General features: G+C 39.9%; 1 protein-coding gene across 1 annotated transcript in view; it reads right to left on the bottom strand.

Annotated features, from left to right (window-relative positions):
* Nucleotides 1–18,994, bottom strand: part of LOC137158150 (NAD(P) transhydrogenase, mitochondrial-like) — a 68,532-nt gene extending 49,538 nt beyond the window's left edge. Inside the window, exons 1-2 of the mRNA XM_067555776.1 lie at nt 18,879–18,994; nt 14,780–14,976 (exon numbers count right to left, since the gene is read on the bottom strand). Coding sequence (XP_067411877.1) covers nt 14,780–14,918 — 139 coding nt within the window. The 5' untranslated portion in view covers nt 14,919–14,976; nt 18,879–18,994. The remainder of the gene's footprint in view (nt 1–14,779; nt 14,977–18,878) is intronic.
* Between the last annotated feature and the right edge of the window lie 2,124 nt (nt 18,995–21,118).

The following is a 21,118-nucleotide window of genomic DNA, read 5'->3' as shown; positions in this document are numbered from 1 at the left end:
TAGTTTCTTTTGGAGATTTATGAATGCAAATGCAACTGCCACAATCTAATCTGTTCTGCTTTGCAGAACTACAGATGTACTCTGCTCATGTAGCTATTCAATACTATCCCTAAAATCCCTCCTTCGTTTTAACTTTCTTTTGATTGTCAAAATATATCCAGTACTGAGAATGGGACAGAAGAAGAGAATTTGTCCATAGTACACTGTTCAGCCCTTGCTCAGATACAGCTCGAACTGTGGCTGCTACATAATCTTCCCCAGTAGTTTCATAAGATACACATAGTATTAAGTTAGGACTGGTGGGGGAACGAGGTTCATTTTTCACTTGCTAATTGTACTGCATAACGGTTCTCTATAGGTATCCAACTTTCTAAGTACAGCTCCACTTGCATGCAGAAAATCACCTTGCTTAGAATCTCCTTTACAGTAACTAACCAGGATGTACACTGTAGGCATTAGTTACACACTTACTAGTTACATATTTCTTAGGTACTATTAAGAAAGTTCAAATAATTTCTTTTAATTCCATGGTGATGAGGTGTAGAATATGTCTTTACACTAGAAATGTCTTTGTCCCAAAGCATATTTACAAATTCACAAGACCATGGATGAGAATATCTGTGTGTGATTAGCTATGAGGCTACATTCCCTTCTGCAAGGATGTGTGTGAAGAGAGTATTTAGCTTATTATTAGGGTATATTTTTGTACAGAAAAAATTCTTCTATCAGGGTGGAGAGGACAGATAACTGTAAATTACTGAAAAATCACCTTTGCCAGTCCTTCATTGTTAAAATCTCTTCTAAGCTCTCTTCCTCCATCTGTATTTGATCTGCAATCCATATACTGGTAAGCTTGAACATTTGCTTTTTAGTAGACATTTTCTTCCATATTTCCATTCATTCTCTGCTAAAGACATCACACAGGCTCTATTATTTTATTTCATACAGAACTTTATTTAGATCAGGGCTCCATTTTAAACATATATAAAAGTCCTTCCTGTCCAATATAAATTCTTCTCTCAGCTGCTTAAAGGGCTTACAGTCCTTTGCAACTAGCATTTGGGCCATTCAAATCAAACGCTTCTCCAGAAAATTTAAATTTTCCACAGCTCCACTCAGTCTGGATGTAATTAGCAGCATTTTAAACCATATCCTTATGTCATCCCATATTTTAAAGTGACCCTGTCAACTTAGTTTAGGACCAACATTTGGGTTTTGTAAAAACACACACATGGTTTTTTCAAAGCTCACTGGAAATAAGGAGTATTTTTCATGATTTCCTTTAAAATCCATTAAAAAACCCCAGACTGATTATTTAAAGATTCTTTTCTAGGGCTTGTGAACCCAAACTCAATAGCTTTGAGCTAATGCATGGCAATCAGAAAGTGAAAATGACTTGAAACAAAAGTACACAGAGCCATTTCATTACCTAGACTGAACTGTAAAAAGCAAACAAATAGCATAAATGAGGAAAGGTTATTAACATTCTTTCAGTTGTCATAATTTAAAGATGTATTAGTAATAGACAGGTGGACATTTAAAAACATTGGGTAAAATCCTCGCCCTATTGCAGTCAGTGGATTGGCATGCTATTTATTACTTTTCTTGGAGAGGAACTGTTGCAATAGCTTCTTGGGCCCTGGAAAGAGTCGTCAAGAATCACAGATGTGTAGCAGAATAGTTCAATGGGTAAATGTGGGGCCCCATCAGTTTTTCCTCATGTGTAAAATGCTGAAGTGCAATTTTTGGTTTAACTCCATTAGCATTTATTCTTTATTAGCACTTTCACTGGGCTAACTGCTTTTCAGACACCCAAGAGAGGCTAATCCCTTCCCTGAGAAGCTCAGTGTCAGAGGACAGAAAGACAAACAGATTATGGGAAGGGCAACAACAAATGCACGGGTGGTTTATGCAGTTCTTCACTCTAGCTCAACCCGGATATCCAACAATTCATCAAGTTAAATGTCATAGACTCAACTGAAATCTTTGGGAGTTTTGCCATTGCCTTCAGTGGCAGCAAGAGCAGATGTGAGGTGTATATATTCAACAGGGAAAATTAAACAAAGTTTACAGTAGTTTACATATATTACCCATTCCTATACAAGCAGAGTAAGCATGGGAAAGCTCTGTCAGTCTAACTCAGGTCTAACCTCTTAGACGGCTGGACACAGAAGTATCAAAGTAAATATAATCGGCAGCATGTTTCATCTATTTTAGAAGGTTTTACTTTCTCACTGTTATTCGGAGCTCTACTACACTAGCTCCTAGAAGGACCCATGCAGGATCAGGATCCCAATGTGATGAGCACCGCACAAACCAACGCTGATGTCTACAGATGTGCTTATCTTTATGAATATGAATAGTCCTGTTGACCTGTGTGGGACTCTTCACATGAGCAAAGTTATACACTTGGCTAAGATGCCTCCTTCAGTATGAAGTCTTTCAGTATTTATGTTTTATTTAGCTTTCTTAATACTCAGAGCTTTCTGAATACAAGATACTGTCCAAATACTCAGTCAGGTCAACATGCTTTCCATGTTCTTTTGATCTGGATGCATTCGTGTTTTCTCAGTTTACTTATTCAAATTACGCAAGTATGACCGTAAGGCAACAATGGCATATTAAATATTGTTTAGTTTACCCTTACAAGCACAGTAGTTTAGATTTATTTTATTATGTTCCAAAGAATGATTGCCCAACAAGATAATATAAGCAAAGTAAAGTAAACTTGAAGAAGAGTTTAATTACAAAAAGCATTGTTTGGAAATACATACTGGGGGATTTGCAGTTGAGAAATACTGGACAATTCAGTGTATAACCCAACTGTCTGTTGTGGCTAAAGGTCTTGATAGAGCCGTCTTGGATCCAGATTTCACAATAAAAAGTTGGACTTGTAAATATTGAAAATACTGGATCTTTACATTATATACATTACTACATATCTCTTTGGTATGATTTCAAAGTCAGGATGAATGAACGAATGTCCAAATGAGTAATCTCAGCTCTTTTCCAAAATGAATAATCAGTTTGATATTTCCTAGGGATACATTCCAGATTATTAATGAAAGTTGCTAAGGGATGGTGACAGGAATTTTAAAAAAATTATCCAGAGCTGTTAAAGACATCTGGATGAATGGGTGATTTTTTTCTTTTTCTTTTTAGTAACCTACATTTCTTTTTAGCCCAACAATTACTATGAATAGCTATATTTGGGCTCCAGTCTTTATTCAGGTGTTTGGCTGGTCTATTTTTTGCCTAACTGATGATGATGATAATAAATGAAACTATGGTAAATTAGTCCACCTCACGTTGTAGGTTTATACAGCACTTTAGAATTCACCCTTTGTCTTTTATGTTTCCATATGAATTTTAATAACACATCCTGCTGTGTTTTTAATGTTATATCAAGATACCAACAGGGATGCACTGAAACAAAGGCAACAACTTTGAGAGGACATTCATCTTTATAGAGGCTACTTACCTAGCCAAGGAATTTCATATTTGTTCCATTGCTTACAGTCTTTTATTATTTTATTGCACACTGGATGGTCATTGGCTTTTAAAAGGTTTTTATGTTTCTCCACGCTATTTATTTCTAAATATTTTAAAGATTCCTTTAACCATTTCAATGTATGTAGCTGACAAGTTTGTTTTGACCCTTTTGGTAATATTATTTCCTAAAATTTCAAATTTATTGCAGTTGATTTTGAAGCCTGATGCCTGCTCAAATTCCAAAATTAAGTGTTCTATAAGTTTTTATGAGGCTTCTGGATCCTGTAAACACAACAATATACATCTATCAAAATACAAAGCTTATTCTAATCTAGATGGTGTTTTGATGCTTTTTACCAAAAGATTGTTTTTCACATTTAGTGCAAATGGCTTCACTGTCAAAGCAAACAACCCTGTTTTGTACCCCTTAGACAAATGAAAAGGAGGAGCCTGATGACTTTAACCAAAGCAGACGTGCGGGAAGAGTATAAAGGGCCGATATGTCACTGTAAAACTGATTTCCAAAACCAAACCTTATTAAAATCTGTCTGATGTAGCACCAATCCAGTCAGCTGAAGGCTTTCTCCATGTCCAAAGAAAGCAGTGCACAGTAAAAATTGTTACAATTAACATTATAGATCAAATTCACAGTTCTTCTGATATTATCAGATGTCTTCCAGCAATTAACCCAGATTGGTCAGGATGAATGAATTTGAGCAAGATGACACTCAATCTGTTTGCTAGTACCTTGGCATAAATTTTAGCATCCACATTAATTAAAGAAATTGTGTATGATACACATCCTTCTTTAGGAACGACCAGAATTTTTGCCTCGTCCCATGAATCTGGAACTTCATTCCTCCACAATATAGTATTAAACAATTCAGCTAAAACAGGGACCAAACATTTGCTTTAGAGCTCTGTAATACTCCTGAGAAAACCCATTGGGACCTGGGGTTTTACTGGATTTTAAATTCTTAATTGCAACTTCAATTTCCTTTGCAGCAATTTGTCTATCTAGTGCTCCCACATCATCCTCTGAGAGCTGAGGTAATTTCACACTTCTCAAATATCTATTTATAAGTTCAGGATTTGGGTTTGGAAATGTACAAAGTATGGCAAAAGTTAGCAAATGTTTTAGAAATCTATTGGATGCTAGTTACTAAATCTTCCTTCTTCCCCCTTCTTCCCCCCCACTCAGAGGGATGGCTGATTTATAGTATTTCTTTTTTAACTTTCTGACTAAAAGCCTTTTGGCTTTATTGCCCTTTTCATAATATTTGTGTTTAATATATCTAAGAGTTTGCCCTTGATTGGGAGTATATACATTATCTAAGGTGAGAAGTTTACCTTTCAAGGACCGCTTAATTAAAATATATTCTGCCCTCTATATCTATGAGTGGTGTTGAAACAATAAAAGGGAAAAGTTCAGCAAAGAGTATTGCCAAATCTTCTATTAGACTGTCCTGGACAGACATATGGTAGCTGCATCCAAGAAGTATTCAGATATTTATCATTTTCCTTCAAGAGTGTTTCTTGTAAATGGATTATACTAGGAAACTCCTTTTTCAGTGAGCAGAATACCCCCTTTCCATTTTGTGGAATTGTTCATCCTCTTACCATGAATAACCTCATCCATAAGTACCAAGTCTACTCTCACTCTTTGATAAAAGCAGTGGGACTCCCCAGTCAGATGCCAGGTCTCCATTACAATTGCATCTCTTCTTTAAATAAGACATTTTCGATAGAGTTCCCATCATACACACACAGTAATTTTAAAACTTCCACATATTGCTTTTCCTTTCTTAAACACTTACAGTGTTGTACCTTGATCCCGAGTCTGATTTACCATCATTTTTCAAAATTCTGAGCCCTAACTTTTTTGTATTAGTATAATCTTTTCTATTCAAACAAAACATTTAACATGTTTCTGGTCCCTTATTCCGTTTCCCTTCCTCCCTCCGCATTCCCCCATTGTCGCCTCGTCCCCTTTAACTGTCGAGCCCACGCTCTCCTTACTTCTTCCACGCACATGTTAGTACCCTGCTGAAGGTGGGTTTGTTTGTTGTTGTTTTTTATTCTTAAGAACTAAGCTTTATCTAATCTTATCAAACATCTTTATATCATTGGGCATTATGAAATTATTATATAGTCTCTGTGTTCACTTATTCTTTCCACCACAGATGACCATTCTCTAGTTAATACAAATTTTGAAATGATTGCGGTAACTCTAAAGTGAAACTTACTTCAATAGGGGAGATCTTGGTCTTCTGCTATTTCATTAATTTCATTTATAATATAAAATCACAATTTTAAATTAACTGTAATGTGATCCTTATTAAGTATACCATATCCTAATAGTCAAAATACCCTGGGAACTATACATCCCAGCTTCCATTTAACAATACCCCTTCATCATTATGACTTCATGGATATAATATCCATTATTTATTGTAATGTCTTTGTTTCTTCTTTTCCCTTGTCTGCCTCATCTTGTTGCATCTTTTTGAGCTGTTATGGCTCTCTTTGATCTCAATGAAATTCAGTGATTTCTTGGTGACCTGTAGAACTGATGCTTTTGATCTCCTTCAGATTGTTCTTCAGCTGATTTGCCTGTTCCCATGTCCAGAAGTACTTGTTTTCCTTCTTTGGATCTGAGACATATATCTGTCCTTTCATTTAAAGGTCAGTCTAAAGAGAAGCCCCCATTTGAATCATATATTGTTCTGAGAATTGTGGTAATCTGGTATAGCTCTCTTCACTTTCTAAGGTTTGAGGTTGCCAGATCTGGGAAAATTTATATTAATTTGTAAGAGTCACCAGTGGTTCTGCTCTCAACCTCATTGTCCACAGTATTTTATCCTTGTCTTGATAGTATTGTAGATGGACAACCACTTCTCTTGGTCTGGGGAAGTGGGGATCTGTGAGCCCTCTCAGTATGAATATGATCTTTATTGCCCAGCTTTAATGTGTCATGGAAAATATCATCCAATGTGTCCAGCAGATTTCTCCCTTCAGTCGCCTCTGGAAAAACCTTTAATCCTTATGTTATTCTTTTATTCTCTATTTTCCTCCACCATTAATTCTCAACACTAAGTCCTCCACCATTAATTCTCCCCCCCTCCCCCCCTTATTTGGATTCTTTCATCTAGATTCCTAGTGCTGTCTGATTGCCCATTTAATCCATTTTCCACATCTGATATTTTCCCATTAACCTCATTTATTTCATTTTCCATATTTTTAACACAAGCCTGGATCTCTTCCCTCATCATCTTATTCACCTTTTTTATTTCTAACAGCAGGTCCTTCACGTCAGCCTTAGTGACTGGAGCTTCTCCACCTGACTCCATGCTTTGCTTGCTGAAGACGGAGTTACTCGTTCATGGTCTTGTCGTTGTTTTTTGTGAGGGGAACAGAACTTTGTATTTGACGATTTCTTTCATTTCCCAGACATCTAGATCTTCTTGTCTTCCTTCTTTTTGTGGCTCCTCTGTCAAGATGGCCACTGCCACACTTCCCTTTTGTTTGTTTGACCTTTCCAATATGACTACTGCCACACTTCTTCCCTTAGTCACAATAGTACAATTTTAATTATTATTTTTTAATCTCGTTGCACTCATGCACTGCCTCTTTACAGGCTAACGAGGGTCCAGTTCAGCATCTCCAAGCTAGCAGAATCAATGTTAATATGTTCTGCAAGCTGATGGCACTGGATTCTGTTGCTGGGTTTTCTCCTCTCAAGGCTGCTTACTAGCATTGCAATCTGCTAGCTCTCCTTAGTCTTCTTTTCAAAACTGGCTCCGTGCGTAATTATTCATATTTAGAGCACAGATCTGTGGATTCGGTTGGCTTTATTCTTATCTTAAATTGCTTTCATTGATTCCCCTTTTATTGCAGAGAGCTGGATTAAGCCACCGTCTTTGTTTGCTGGTTTCATCCTGCCCCCTTGAAGTTCAGGGTTCTTTGGCCCTAGGAGTTTGATATGGGCCCAGAAAATTACAGATTTCAGACAACGTGGTGCCATGCCAGAATATGAAATGATGCCTGATTTTCTCCTTGCAGCTGGCATTGTATTAGAGGCAGAAACGTGGTGATGACAAGTTTTTCCATTCTGAAAAATAACCCCATTTATTCATTTGATAAATCAATAAAAACTCATATTTATCAGGCGTACCTTTGGCCTGATATTGCAAGGTGTTATCTTCAATGGAAGCTGGCAGTGCACTGCATCTGACAAGATCAGGCCCGTGGTATGCAAAGAGGCTGCTAATGATAAATAAAGCACAGTGAATATCACAAAGATACCTAGTCCAGCAGAAATTATTCACAAAACAAACATGAACTCCACAGTAACACCAGCTTCCCTATTGATGCTGCTTGTTGTTTCATTAGCAAAGAGAGAAGCTGAATGCAGGTTAATTCGGACAAGTGGAATTTTATTAAATCCTGAGCGCTGCTTTATCCATGTTGCTACGTAGCTTCCAGCCCAGCTCTTCACAGACCTGTTTTACTTATGTTTCCTTATTTACAATCCCTCCAGGGACCATAGGCCCCTGATTCCAGTTCCACTGACTGTGATATATCATCCCTATTTTACAAACACTTTAATATAAACATTAAAATCAAATAATTGATGGGTAGGTCCCACATCAGTGGTCCCTTCAGCCAGAGGTTGCTGGCACATAGCCGAGTTGGAGTCTTGTCTTTACCACAGAGTTAGCTGGTTACCAGATAGCTTGGACTCCTCAACAGATTACCATGCTTGGTGCGAACTCTTTCTGGGTCTAGCAAACTCTTTCTCTATGAAATCTCCTCCCTCATTGTGGGGTTGACCTCTGGATGTAAACGATCTCTTAGGCTCTGCCTGGATGTTGTCTGCTAGCTTGTAAGTGCCTCCTCCTATTCCTCCAGATCGTGTGTCCTTCTTGCATAGTCACCTCATATGACGTGGGTGCCTCTGCATGCCCCACAACATCTTTAGTCCACTTATTCTGGTGTCTCTAATAGTGGTAGCCTCTGAACAATGAGTTCTCTGAAGTGCAGTAGCTGGCAGCACGAACCCTGGAAGTATTCTGGAGCCCTGGAATCTGCAGGCACAGACCTGAGGTGAAGGAGGTATGACGGACTCTGAAAGCAAATCTTTCTTTCGCAGAACTTTAGGTGACTTCTTTTAAATGTGGCCAGTTGTTAGCAGTAAACAATCTAAGCATAATTTTACAATAACCCTTATGAAGTCTTCTTTTGAAGTCAGTCTGGCAATTAATCTCATGTATATTTCATTGCATAACAGACCATCTGAATGAGATTCAGGGCTGGAAGTCAGCAGAGCGGCTTACACATCACAATTTACAAATTTTCCTTTTCTTTTGGTTGAATTCTACCATGATAAATGTGATTACTTTGCTCTCTGAATACACTGTTCTGTTGTATTTCTAAATACAACCTATCCCTTCTCCTAGACATCACTGTCATACATTCTCAGTGAAGGGTGTTAGACGCTATTAGCAATTTAAAATGTATTGTTACTATAAGAATACTTTCTCTGCTTGGGGTACTTTTCTCCTGCTTCACTGGATCCTATTACAGCCAAGAAGACAGTCCAAGATGGCAGTTTAAACATGGGAATAGGAGCAGGGAATGTCTGAATTCTAATCTCAGCCTGCCACTCATAGCATTGCCTTGACAAACACACTAACTTCTGTGTTTTAATTTCCCCATCTGTAAAACAGGGATAACGTGACTTACCTGATAAGAGTGTTCTGAGGATGAGATGCTTTGGAAATGTAAAGCATTGAGCAGAGATGGGTCCAATTTACGAAGTGGAGTTTAGTGACAAACTGCTCTAGAGTTTGGGTTGTTCAGATTTGGGGCTGAATTCTGTTCTTTTGCCAGCCTAAATCTGGAGCAAATCCATTAACTTCAAAGCAGTTCTTTAACAAAACAGGTTCTGGCTCCCTGGGTTTTGGTTCAAGCTGTCTCTGGTGGCAGTAATTATGGACCACATTCTCAAGCCTATATGACTAAACTTAGATGCCCAAATAATTAATTATGGGTCTAAATAATCAATTTAAGTATTCTGCGGAGGTAAAAGCTTGGCATATCGAAGTCTGAAAATGTGACTAATGGTAACTGTCCCACTTTGGCCTAATGATCTTCTAATTTCATCTTTTAGGTGTCTATAGTTAAAGTTTTTTGAAGGGGAGGAAGTGGTGGCAGTGAGTGGGGCTTAAATATTGGGAAACTCTATAGTACCAAGAAATTAGATTGTGATTTTCCACTACCCTGCACCTTATGTAGCATTTACACCTGTGCAAAGCAGTGGATGTAAAATGCTACCAAATCAGAATGATAATGTTTCACATCCACTATACGTAAGTATCACTGCCTGCACAAGGTCTGGCCAATGGGGAATCAGATACAATGATTTCACTACAGGACCAAGTGTTAGCTTATGAACGGACTGATTCCAGATCACATATCTGGGCTAAGAGAAATGGGAATCTGGAGAATTTCACACCAAGACCAACATTCCAGGACAACGATATTTTTTTAGCATCCAGTACACAGAAGAATAAAAAGTACATATTCACCTTGCATGAAAAAACACTGTGTCCTAAAAAGTGTCTTTTTGACACCCTGCTTCACTTCCTACAAGGAAGCTGTTTTTGCTGAGAAATGTTGAGTGGGTTTTACTGCTCAACTCACAGGCATTTTTGTTCCTTGTTTAAATAAAATAAATCCAAGTGAAAAAGAAAGAAGCATTCTCCTGTATAAGCTGGCTGGCCATCTGCATGCATTTGTTCTTTTATTCTTCTATGATTCCTGAAAGTTGCTGGCAAAGACAGTTATGGGGATTTTTGTTCTGTTTTGGTCGTCTAATGAATGTTATTTGTTTTTAAAAGTTTCTCCTATTGCAAATTCCTATTTAAATCAACAGATTAAAGGCTTTGTGGAAATAAATGGAGTTACAACAAGTTAAAAGTCTCTGGGCAAAGATAAAAGGGGTAAAAATAGTGTTGACGTCACGGTAGGGTTCTGCTACCAAATCTGGAAGAGGAGCTGGAAGAGGCATTTTTAGAACAAAATAGAAATATCCAAAACACAAAATCGTAATGGAGGCCTTTAGCTACCCAGACATCTGTTGGCAAAGCAATACAGCAAAACACAACATTTCCAATAAGCTCTTGAAATGTATTTGGGACAACATTTTGTTTCAGAAAGTGGAGGAAATAACCAGGGGGGCAGACATTTTAGACTTGATTCTGACCAACAGGGAGGAATTGGTAGAGAATCTGAAGATGGAAGGCAATTTGGGTGAAAGTAACCATGAAATGACAGATTCTAAGGAAAGGATAAGTTCTAAGGAAAGGAAGGAGTGACAGCCTCAGAATAAGGACAATGGATTTCAAAAAGAGCAGAATTTAATAAACACCAGAGTACTGGTAGGTAAGGTTCCATTGGAAGAAAATCTAAGGGGAAAAGGAGTAAAGGGGAGCTGGCAGTTTCCCAAGGAGACAAAATTAAATGCATAACTGCAAACTATCCTGAAAGAAAGGAAAGATAAGAAGAATAGTCAGAGGCCAATATGACTTATTCAAGAACTCATCAGTGACCTGAAAATCAAAAAGGAATCAGACAAAAAACTGGATGAATTTCTAAGGAAGAATAAAAAAAGAATAGCACAAGCATATAGGGACAAAATCAGAAAGCCTTAGGCACAGTTGCACCTAGTAAGGGACATAAAAGGCAATAAAAAGAGGTTCTTTAAATACATTAGGAGCAAAAGACAAAGGAAAGTGTAGATCCTTTACTTAGCGGAAAAGGAGACATCAAGATGGCTGAGGTTTTTAATGCCTATTTTGCTTCAGTCTTCACTATAAAGGTTAATAGTGACCAGATACTTAATATAATTAATATAGGTTGAGGTACCCACCCTACGGTTAGGGTTCCTATAGCTAGGGGACCCCACATTAGGTTTAGGGTTCCTATGGGTAGGGGTCCCCAACCTAGGGTTATGGTTCCGATGCGTAGGGGACTTGGGGCTAGTGTTATGGTTGTGAAGGGTTGGGGTCCCCGCCGTAGGGTTAGGATTCCTATGGGTAGGGGACTTGGGGCTAGGGTTAGGGATCCAATGGGTAGGGGTCCCCAACCTAGGGCTAGAATTCCTCTGGGTAGGGGACTCAGAGCTAGGGTTAGGGTTCCTATGGGTAGGGGACTTGGCGCTATGTTTCCTAAGGGTAGGGGTCCCCACCCTAGGGTTAGGGTTCCTATGGGTAGGATTCCCCGCCCTAGGTTAGGGTTCCTATGGATCTGGGTATTGGGGCTATGGTTAGGGTTCCTATGGGTAAGGATCCTCATGCTAGGGTTAGGGTTCCTATGGGTAGGGGACTTCGGACTAGGGTTAGGGTTCCTATTGGTAGAGGTCCCCACCCTAGGGTTAAGATTCCTATGGTTAGGCATCTAAGGGATAGGGTTAGGCTTCCTATGGGTAGGAGGCCCTGCCCTAGGTTTAGGGCTCCTATGGGTAGGGGACTAAGCTAACATTATTCTTGGGTGTATTAACAGGAGTGTTATGTAAGACATTGGAGGTAACTGTCCTGCTCTACTCAGCACTGATGAGGCTGCCTCTGGAGTACTGTTTCCAATTCTGGGCACCACAATTTAGGAAATATTTGGATAAATTGGAGAGAATTCACAGGACAGCAACTAAAATGGTAAAAAGTTCAGAAAACTTGACTTTGAGAAAAGGTTAAAAAAAATTGGCATGTTTAGTTTTGAGAAAAGAATATGGGGATGTAGAGGGGGCTGATAATAGTCTTCAAATATGTTAAGGGCTATTACAAAGAGGATGGGGATCAGTTCTCCATGTCCACTGAAGGTAGAACAAGCAGTATTGGGCTTAATCTGCAGCAAGGGTGATTTAGGTTAGATATTAGGAAAACTATATCTAACTATAATGGTAGTTAAAACTAAAACTAACTAGAATGGTAGTTATACTCTGGAATAGTCTTCCAAGGAAGGTTGTGGAATACCCATTGTTGGCAATTTTTAAGTACAGATTGGACAAACACCTGTCAGGGATGGCCTGAGGTTTACTTGGTCCTGCCTCGTACAGGGGGCTGGACTTGATGACCTCTCCAGGTTCCTTCCAGCCCTACATTTCTATGAATCAACAGAAAACAGACAAGAAGAATCAGAGGGAAACAACTAAAATGGTACATAGTGCCGGTTACCTCTGTATAGTACTTCTAACGTGCCTGTGCTGTCTACATTACATATCTACAGGTCAGGGATCTCCTACACCTCCCTGGCACCATCCACCCCCTGTTGAGATTACATGGATGGTTCTTCATATGGCCAGAGTCGGCCTGGAGGTAGCGTGTACATAGGTCCGGGAGTTGAGCTGACAGGAAGAAGATTCATCCCCCATTCACAACAGAGCTTAGTCTGAAGAAGTAACATAGCCTCAGATCCCCTCCACTCTAAATAACCCTCTTGATAGTGGGGCGTGGGCAGGGATAGGAAGTCAGTTAACATGGGTCAAATGTAGCCATGCCAACAGGGCCCCCAGCTGAATAATTTGGGGGAAATTTTTTCCTCCACCTCTACCTTTTCTGTCAGGTATTTTCATAGGACGAGGTGATCTGACCCAGCCACATTAGTAAAGCAACACACAAATACCTCCTGTATTAACTCACACCATCACACAGGATCCAAGACTTACTAATTCCCATGAGAACCCTAATATACTTGAGAGAGAAGAAGAAAATTAATACTCCCTGTCCTGTTAAGTGTCTATTAGTTCAGTTTTTCAGTATTCCACGTATGGTTCACTTTTTGGTAGTACTGAGGCATCGAGAGTTGCCTCATCATTTCTGGAAATAGATCAGCATTTGGTCATTTTTCCCTGATATACGGTAAAATAAATACATTGCTTTGTAGCAGGCAAGCTGCTGTGTAACAATAGCCCTCAATTACTAGATGGTTAGAACTGTTAAACCAGTTGTTTAAACCAAATGGTTGTAAGGATCTCACTAGAAAAGATTCTCCCTTTCTCTGTTATCTGTTCAGTACATTCTAATCAAGCCTTTTATTATAATGAACATGCTGGAGATTCATTCTTTAATCTTATCATTAGGACTGTGAATTTGATTCTTGAAGGAACCTGCATAAATCCAAATATTTTGGTATTTGGGTAACGCCAAATAAACCAGAATCTCTCAGTACTGGTGTGTATGATTTTTTTTTTTTTTTTAAACAGGCTTTTCCCTCCTCTGAGCCTGAAGAACATTAGTGATGAAAACTGTCACATTGTCTCAACCATCCAGGAACTAGCATCCTGTCAAAAGACCAGCCCTCCCACTGTTCCAGCCCCCTGAGGAATTCAAAAGTGCCTGTGGAATAAAAGTACGTACAAACTGAGGTGTACAAATACTGTACAGACATGCACATTGCCATGCCCTCTCCCCACCCCACAACTGTCTGCTGCAGATATTTATATAAAGGGTTTCTTAATTATGTTCAGGCCTTGATCCTGCAGCTTTGACAGCAGTGGAGTTTTATAACTGGGAGCAGGATTTAGCTCTGAGTCAACAGTGAGTCTTTTTCACTCTGAGACCACATTTACAAAGTCCTGTGCAATAGAAATGTTACCTGCTGGCTCCTTTAAATCATTTTTAGCAACAACAGTGCCTGGCAACTGGCCAGCGATAATTAAGACAATCTTTACTGGGCAAGCCATTAGAAGTCCAGTGAGTTCAAAAATTAACCTAAATATTATTCTGTACAGTGTTCACTTAACTATTGGCAATAGATAGATGAATTTCCACAATTTTCAAAAGTGTTCTGAAGCTCAATGAGCTCTTGAGCCTAATCTTAACTTCTGCCTCAGTTTAGATCAAATTCTTCTCCCTTTTCCACTGGTGTAAATCAATGTATCTGAGATCAGAGACTGACCCTGTATCTTTCGATTAATACTAAAAAATTGAGCAACCTCTTTTCAAATTAAGGGCCAGTTCAACACCTGAGCGAATGAAATATAGTGTATTTTTACATATGCAAATAATTGCTTTTACAAAAATCTCAAAGAAATGAAATGATCTAATTAACCATGTGGAGGACATGGCCATTGACTCTGAAAGTTTAATGCTTGTTGAGATTTTTCTGTTATACCTGACATTGACCTCCAGATGACCTTTGTAACAGAAAATAAGCCTCCACTACAGTATGATCCATTTAAAATAAAACTACAGCATTTACATTCAGTAATATCAAATACATATTGTACCTTTTGCTGTCTGTTGATTCCATAAGATCTGGAAAGTTCTAAAAGAACGTTGTCCGGTTGCTGGCTGCAGTGTCCTAGAATTTATACTGTGAAGCAAGGGCACAGAGCAACTGGTGATGCATCGCACTAGACCAGCCATCCCAGCAAATCCTGGGGACAGAACACTCCTCTGTGCCCTTGATGTTGGTCCAGTTGCCCTGTAGATAATATAAAAGCCTTAGTGAAACCAAATGGTTTGATTAATCCAGCTCATATCTATATAGTTTTATATTCATAAGGTCACTCCATGTTACAGGCAAGAAGAAGACCCTGAAATATTCCTTTAATATTACACTGTAGAATGACTAAGTACAAGGCCTTTACATCAGGTGATGCCTGTAGAATTGAAAGTTGATGACTTGCCTAAGCGCTCTGTCAGGTCACAGCACCAGCCAGACTTGAGCTACATTCAAAATTGCAAACCAACTGAGCAAAAACTTGCAATAGATTGTCCTGTTTTAATTCCACAATCCAGTATAGTTACTTTATTTCCAACAGGAGTATAGTCAGACTACTCAAAATCTTACACCAAAAGACTGGTATGTGCAAAGGAACAACCTTTTTATAACTAAAAAGTTGCTGCCTTTTATTGAAGCCTGCTCACTGATTGAATTTCTGAGAGGCATAACAGTGAAGTGAAGCAATGAGTTCCATACTCACACCACATAGCATACATGAAAAGAAAATCTCAGTAACAGAAGTTAGAACATAGCTGGCAAAGGGTCCTAGCTGCACAGTCCATAGATCACTGCTGTTTCTTTAAAAATCATTCCCCTCCAAACACCAGTCTATCGACGTCATGGCTGCACATAGTACACGTCATATATTACACTCACACATGTTCATCCAACTTACACTGACATTTTTATGTGGTCAGTTTTAACCTGTTTAAAAGCAAGTATCTTGGCTTTGTTTTACTTTCTTTGATAGTTGTCAGAAAGGAAGATAAATCCCAATAACTGCAAACAGTAAGATTTCTAGGTGTCACTGGAATTCCATGCTGGGTAGACATAATGGGGGGTGGGGGGTAGGAGGAGTCAGGCTCCAAATGGGAAGTATAGTTGGTGGTATGCTACTAGAAACATACTCCACATACCTGCAGTGCCAAAATTCCTAATCACAGCATAACATTCTATGTTCTCTGTCCCAAAAGCTCCACCCCAGTTTCACCCTTGAACCTGACACCCAGGTATCTGGATAAGAGACATGGGGAGGATGCTCTCCTTCATTGACAGTGTGTCGGAGCATTGCTGGCCAACCCCAAGCAATCAAAAATAATGAGTCAGCCCCAAAATCATGAGATTGGTCTTAAAAAAAATAAAAATCACACGATTTTTTTCAGAGTAACACATTTTGGGTTCATTTTTTATTTGCCTACTGGTTTGGGGGCCCTTGCGGGTCACGTTTTTAAGCTTTGCTCTGCAGCCATTAGGGTTAGATAAAAGCTGAGATTCTCATGTATTTACATGACCCCAGGAGCTGAGACTTTAAGAAAAAGAACAAATATTGTGTGACATGATAAAATTGCTAGAGTTAGCAACACTGAATTCTCTGGGGATGAAAAAAAGGGAAGAACACCGTTTCATTACAACTCCTCTCTCCTCCCCCGAATTGTGGCCTGACTTTGGACAACTACACCAGACTGACATGTGAGTAAATGCATCGAGCCTTACCTTTCTCACTCCAGCTCCAGAATAATCACTCTCAACCAGCAAGCACTCTAGTTAATGCACCACAAAGCACAAAGATAGACTTTGAAGAATTTCAGTTCCTTTTCTTCTTACTGGAGAATTGCTTTAGAGAAATATTGTCCTCCGCCTGCCCCCCTCCCCAGGCCGCCTCCGCAGGCCCTTTTTCATTCCACTTCAGCAGGGTGAGGGGAAGTTAAGGGGTCTGTGTCCTTCAGCACTGATCTTTAATGCTGCTAAGAGTGGGCTATGGATGTGTTTCCATTATACACTTCTGTTTCTCCAGTGGTTTACAGAATTCAGTCAGGCTGAAATTAAATTAAATTAAATTGTACAGGACATTAGTCCATAATGCATGCCTGAAGCTTTCAGTAATGAAAAAAATACCGAAAGAAGTGGTTACTGTAATTATTACTTCTCATAACACTAGCACACTGTATGCAATTACATGGAAAAATAATGTTAATTGTTAAGATTAATTAACCACATAACCCATATGCGCCACCCTGAAAATTCAGAGTTAAAAACTTACTGAATCCTTAAATGATAACTGCATTATGTTGGACTATTCATTCATACTCACACAACACCAGGCAATATGAAATATCATTAAGTAAATCTATTTTTTAAAAGTGGCTTAACCATGTGGAAAGCAATATATGTGTCATAGACTGACTGTATTTGATTATCAGAATACATGATTCCAAAAGTTGTTTTTTGTTAAATTATACATAAATCATGTATTAAAGCTTAAATTTTTCACAATATCCTTCTTCAGAGGTCACTCAACAAGCAAAGTCAAATGTGAATCTTTTTATTAAAATAGACGTTACTATTAGCAGCTGTAACACTCATTCCATAAACAGCACAATACATTATGTACTTCCAAGATTTACGAACTAAATTCTTGGAGTAGAACTCACCTGAGATATAAATCGGCATCTCAGTCTTTTAGTTTGAGCCCACCCTCTGCTTAATGCTTACACGCTGCTCTACATTTTCAAAACACTATACAAACATTAACTGATTAGTTCTTACAACACTCCTGCAGTAAGCATTATTTCTATTTTACATAGGGGCTCACTGAGGCAGATGCTAAAATACTAGGCTAAAGTCACAAAGACAGATAGTAGCAAAACAGGGATTAGAATCCAGGATTTCCTGGCTCCCGTCCCTTTGCGTCAGACATCTTGACCATACTATCTCTCCAACTAAATCCATCTCCAAACTAATAGAATTTCTACTTCCTACTTATTTATCCTGGAAATAAATTTCTTCAGCCAATCAGAACAAGACCCACTTCTCCTTTTCCAGGTAATAAAATAATTAATAAAACAAAAACCAAACCAACCAACCAACCAAAAAACCCAACTACTTATAGATAAGTACTACTTAAGTGTCTACTTATAGACAAATCCTGCACTGACAGGCCTCTTCATGTTTCACCCTTGCAGGGATAGGGAACTACTGACCTAGAAGGAATCTGCAAAACTTAACAGATTTGGCACACAACGCATTTGGTGCCTACATATTATCTACAATCAGCTCCGCACGACAAAAAGAAAAATATTAGTGTTCAGCCAAATTCAACTACAGATTTGGAATTTACCCTCCAATACAACAGCATGATAACCAGACAACACTGATTCAAATGGCTGAAGGAAATACAGCCCAATTCTTCTGAAACTTTGGACAAAGCTCTTCCGAACGTATCTGCTTAACACCAAGCCATTTGATGTGGCTGATTTAGTTACCTATTTTATGTTTACATTCTCAGTATAACTCTGATATTTGCAGTTCCTGGGTATTAACCTCCTTACATGAAAACCCCAAAAAGGCCTCCCACAACTGCTCTATTGCAGCCTTAAAAACTGCAGGAGATTTATAAGTCTGGGATAAGTTTACAGGACCTGACTACGATTTTCTTTAAACACCAGATTTGCGTCATTCATTTCAGTGATGGTTCTCCTGTTTTGCACCAGCATAACTTGGATCAGACACAGACCCATCTTATAGAAATCTATTCATGCCCTAATAGATTGTACTGAGAGCTGTGGTTTGGAAAGGTAGTTTCAACCCTGCCACAGCTCACTCACTGGGAAGAGGATTCCTTCATTTAGGGAGCAGTTTTAAAGAAAAACACACGCATGTACACACCTGCCCTTGGGCTGAAGGGTTTGTGGTGTGTTTGAAGGAGACATTTAAAATCTCACTCACACTGACACAGCACTCCTGGCCTTTGAGGAAAGGCAGCGGCACGGGTAAGACTCCTTTCCCCCCATGAAAAGAGTTGATAGCGTTATAATAGCTGAGCCTGGAAAGGCAAGTGGGACATATTGAAGAAAGAAGAGAAAAACTAAGGTACAACTAACCTGAGATTGGTGTCCTTAGGAGTGAGCTCTGCCCCCCATGAGATACAAAGGACAGGACAGGAGAGAAGCTGACAGTCAGTGACCTTCACACCAGCAGCTCGTTGGCTGTGGGCATTAGTACATTTGTATAGTCTATAATTAGACGCCATGTGATCTGAAGGCACATTAAATTTGGCACGGGCCACATGAAGACTGTCACAGCAAAACACACAGGGAGGGCTTCCTGGCAGCCTGCCTACCGTCCTGACATTTCCAAATCTCCCTGCAGCAGTTGGAGACTGCAACCTGCAGTAACTAACCTAACAGCCAGCCCCATAGCATTGTCCTTGTAAGCCCAGTAGAGGGCACTTGCCTCAGGTACTTACATGCAATGGTCCATATGCTCCAGGACCTAACTCCGTGGGAATGTAAAAATACTGTTTTGTGAGGTCCCTGCATCGTCACCATGATGTTGGTTGAAGATGTTGTTTCGCCTTGTCTGTCTTGCCTCTTCTCTTTTCTTCAATAAAGTGTCTTCCTATAATACACAATCAGACCCAGGGTTACAGTAAGGTGGAGTGGAAGCGGAGCTCCCTCTCCTTTCCCTGGCTTGAGGGAGTAGCGCTTCTCCCCACAGAAACCCTCCTTAGCTGTGGCAGGGAAAGTTCTTCCTCTTGCTTCATGCTACTTTAACCACCAATCGCACCGCCACTTTTCTTTGCCATAGATGTGTGAGCGCTTTGAGGTTCTCCCAGCTGATATGTTTTGTACCATTTCTCAAGAACGTTCCTGTGTTTTATAAGGGCAGCAACATTCCTGCAAAGTTCTCATAGCACTCAAAACTTTACATACTGATTACAAACTATACAAAGGTGTACCTTTTGCCAGACAGAGCCGGCAGCAGCAAAGGGCCGGGTTCTATATCTAGGGGTTCCTGTCAATGATACAACACCAAAGAGCTCGAGCCCCCACCCAGTCACCTGGGAAATCACAGACTATCCCCTGGGTTTCCCCAAAAGGCAATGCTTCCCCTCTTGCAAGAACAGAGTCTGAGTGTAGAAAACAAACCTTTTAAGGAAGGAAGTAACACAGCACTGGTTTGGGAAAACAGTGCAAACAGAATTTATGAACACAATGAGCTGAATCCACCCCATCCCAGAGTATGTGGGGCCTGTCCTTTGCCTCTCCCTTCTCGCTTTCCCTTGCCCCACTGACTGTCGTAGTTGCAGTGGCCACTTGTTGGTTGGGGGGGAGGTTCAGCCAATCCCCTTCTGCTGGCTCCTCCCGGACACAGGCTTGACTGGCCCTCTCTGCTGCTGGGCCTCGCCCCCCCGCTCCCGCCACCTCTGGGCCTCGCCAGGTCCCCTCTGCTGGCTCCTGTCAGCCTCTCAAGGTTTCCTACTTCCTTTAGTGATGTCAGCTCTTGGTGAGTTCCAGCTCTCAGCTCTCATTCCTGGGAAAACCTTCTGCTGACCCAGGAGCCATGTCCCTGCTTTTCAACAAAACAAAAGACTCCAAAAGGAATCATTAATTCTACCTTTTAACAGTGGGAGGAGATAGTCAATCCAGGCCTGATGGCAGCCCTTTACCAGTGCTAGTGCAATCTCAGCAGGAGACATCTCAATCCCTTCCTGCTCCCCTTACAATGCTGAGCAACCACCCGCCACCCTTGTTGGGCTCTGTTTAGATGAGAGTGAATTTTTCATCAGAACAGGCTAAACATGGCTCTGCTGCCATTTGTTCATATACTCGAAGGACAACATTTCATTACCCCTGCAGTTAACACAAAAGTGATTTGTAACACAATAGCAGACATACTGACCATTTCCCATCATGTTCAGCACCTAGTGTGCTTATGCAATATGCGGAGTACTTAATTGTACTCATGAAAATACAAAACCCACGCAAATAAAGTGCCTCCCTTTTCAGCTGCTGAGCAGGGGTGTGCCACTCAGACCTTGCTTACAAAGGGATAATGTCACTGGTCAAGTGAACTGCATCCATCTCTGGCTTGAAGACAAGTTTCAAAACAATGCACAGCCAGCCTCACCGATGACCTATTCTTAAATTCATTCGGGCCTCGTGCAGGAAGAGTTATTTTTATGCAGGTATTGTAAATTACATAGGGGTTATAGACCAAGTTCATCAAAGGCAATAATTAGTCCTCTCTACACCCTCTGGTGCTGCTGCTTACCCTTCCTGACTTCTCTGTCCCATCTTTCCACAGTGACTGAGTTATCCCCTCTGACTAATAGTGCCCT

This window comes from Emydura macquarii, unplaced genomic scaffold, assembly GCF_026122565.2.
Source record: "Emydura macquarii macquarii isolate MOO-44397 ecotype Brisbane River unplaced genomic scaffold, CSIRO-AGI_Emac_v2 contig_1644, whole genome shotgun sequence".
In the NCBI taxonomy this organism is placed as follows: Eukaryota; Metazoa; Chordata; order Testudines; family Chelidae; genus Emydura; species Emydura macquarii.
This window is presented reverse-complemented; position numbering and strand designations above follow the sequence as displayed.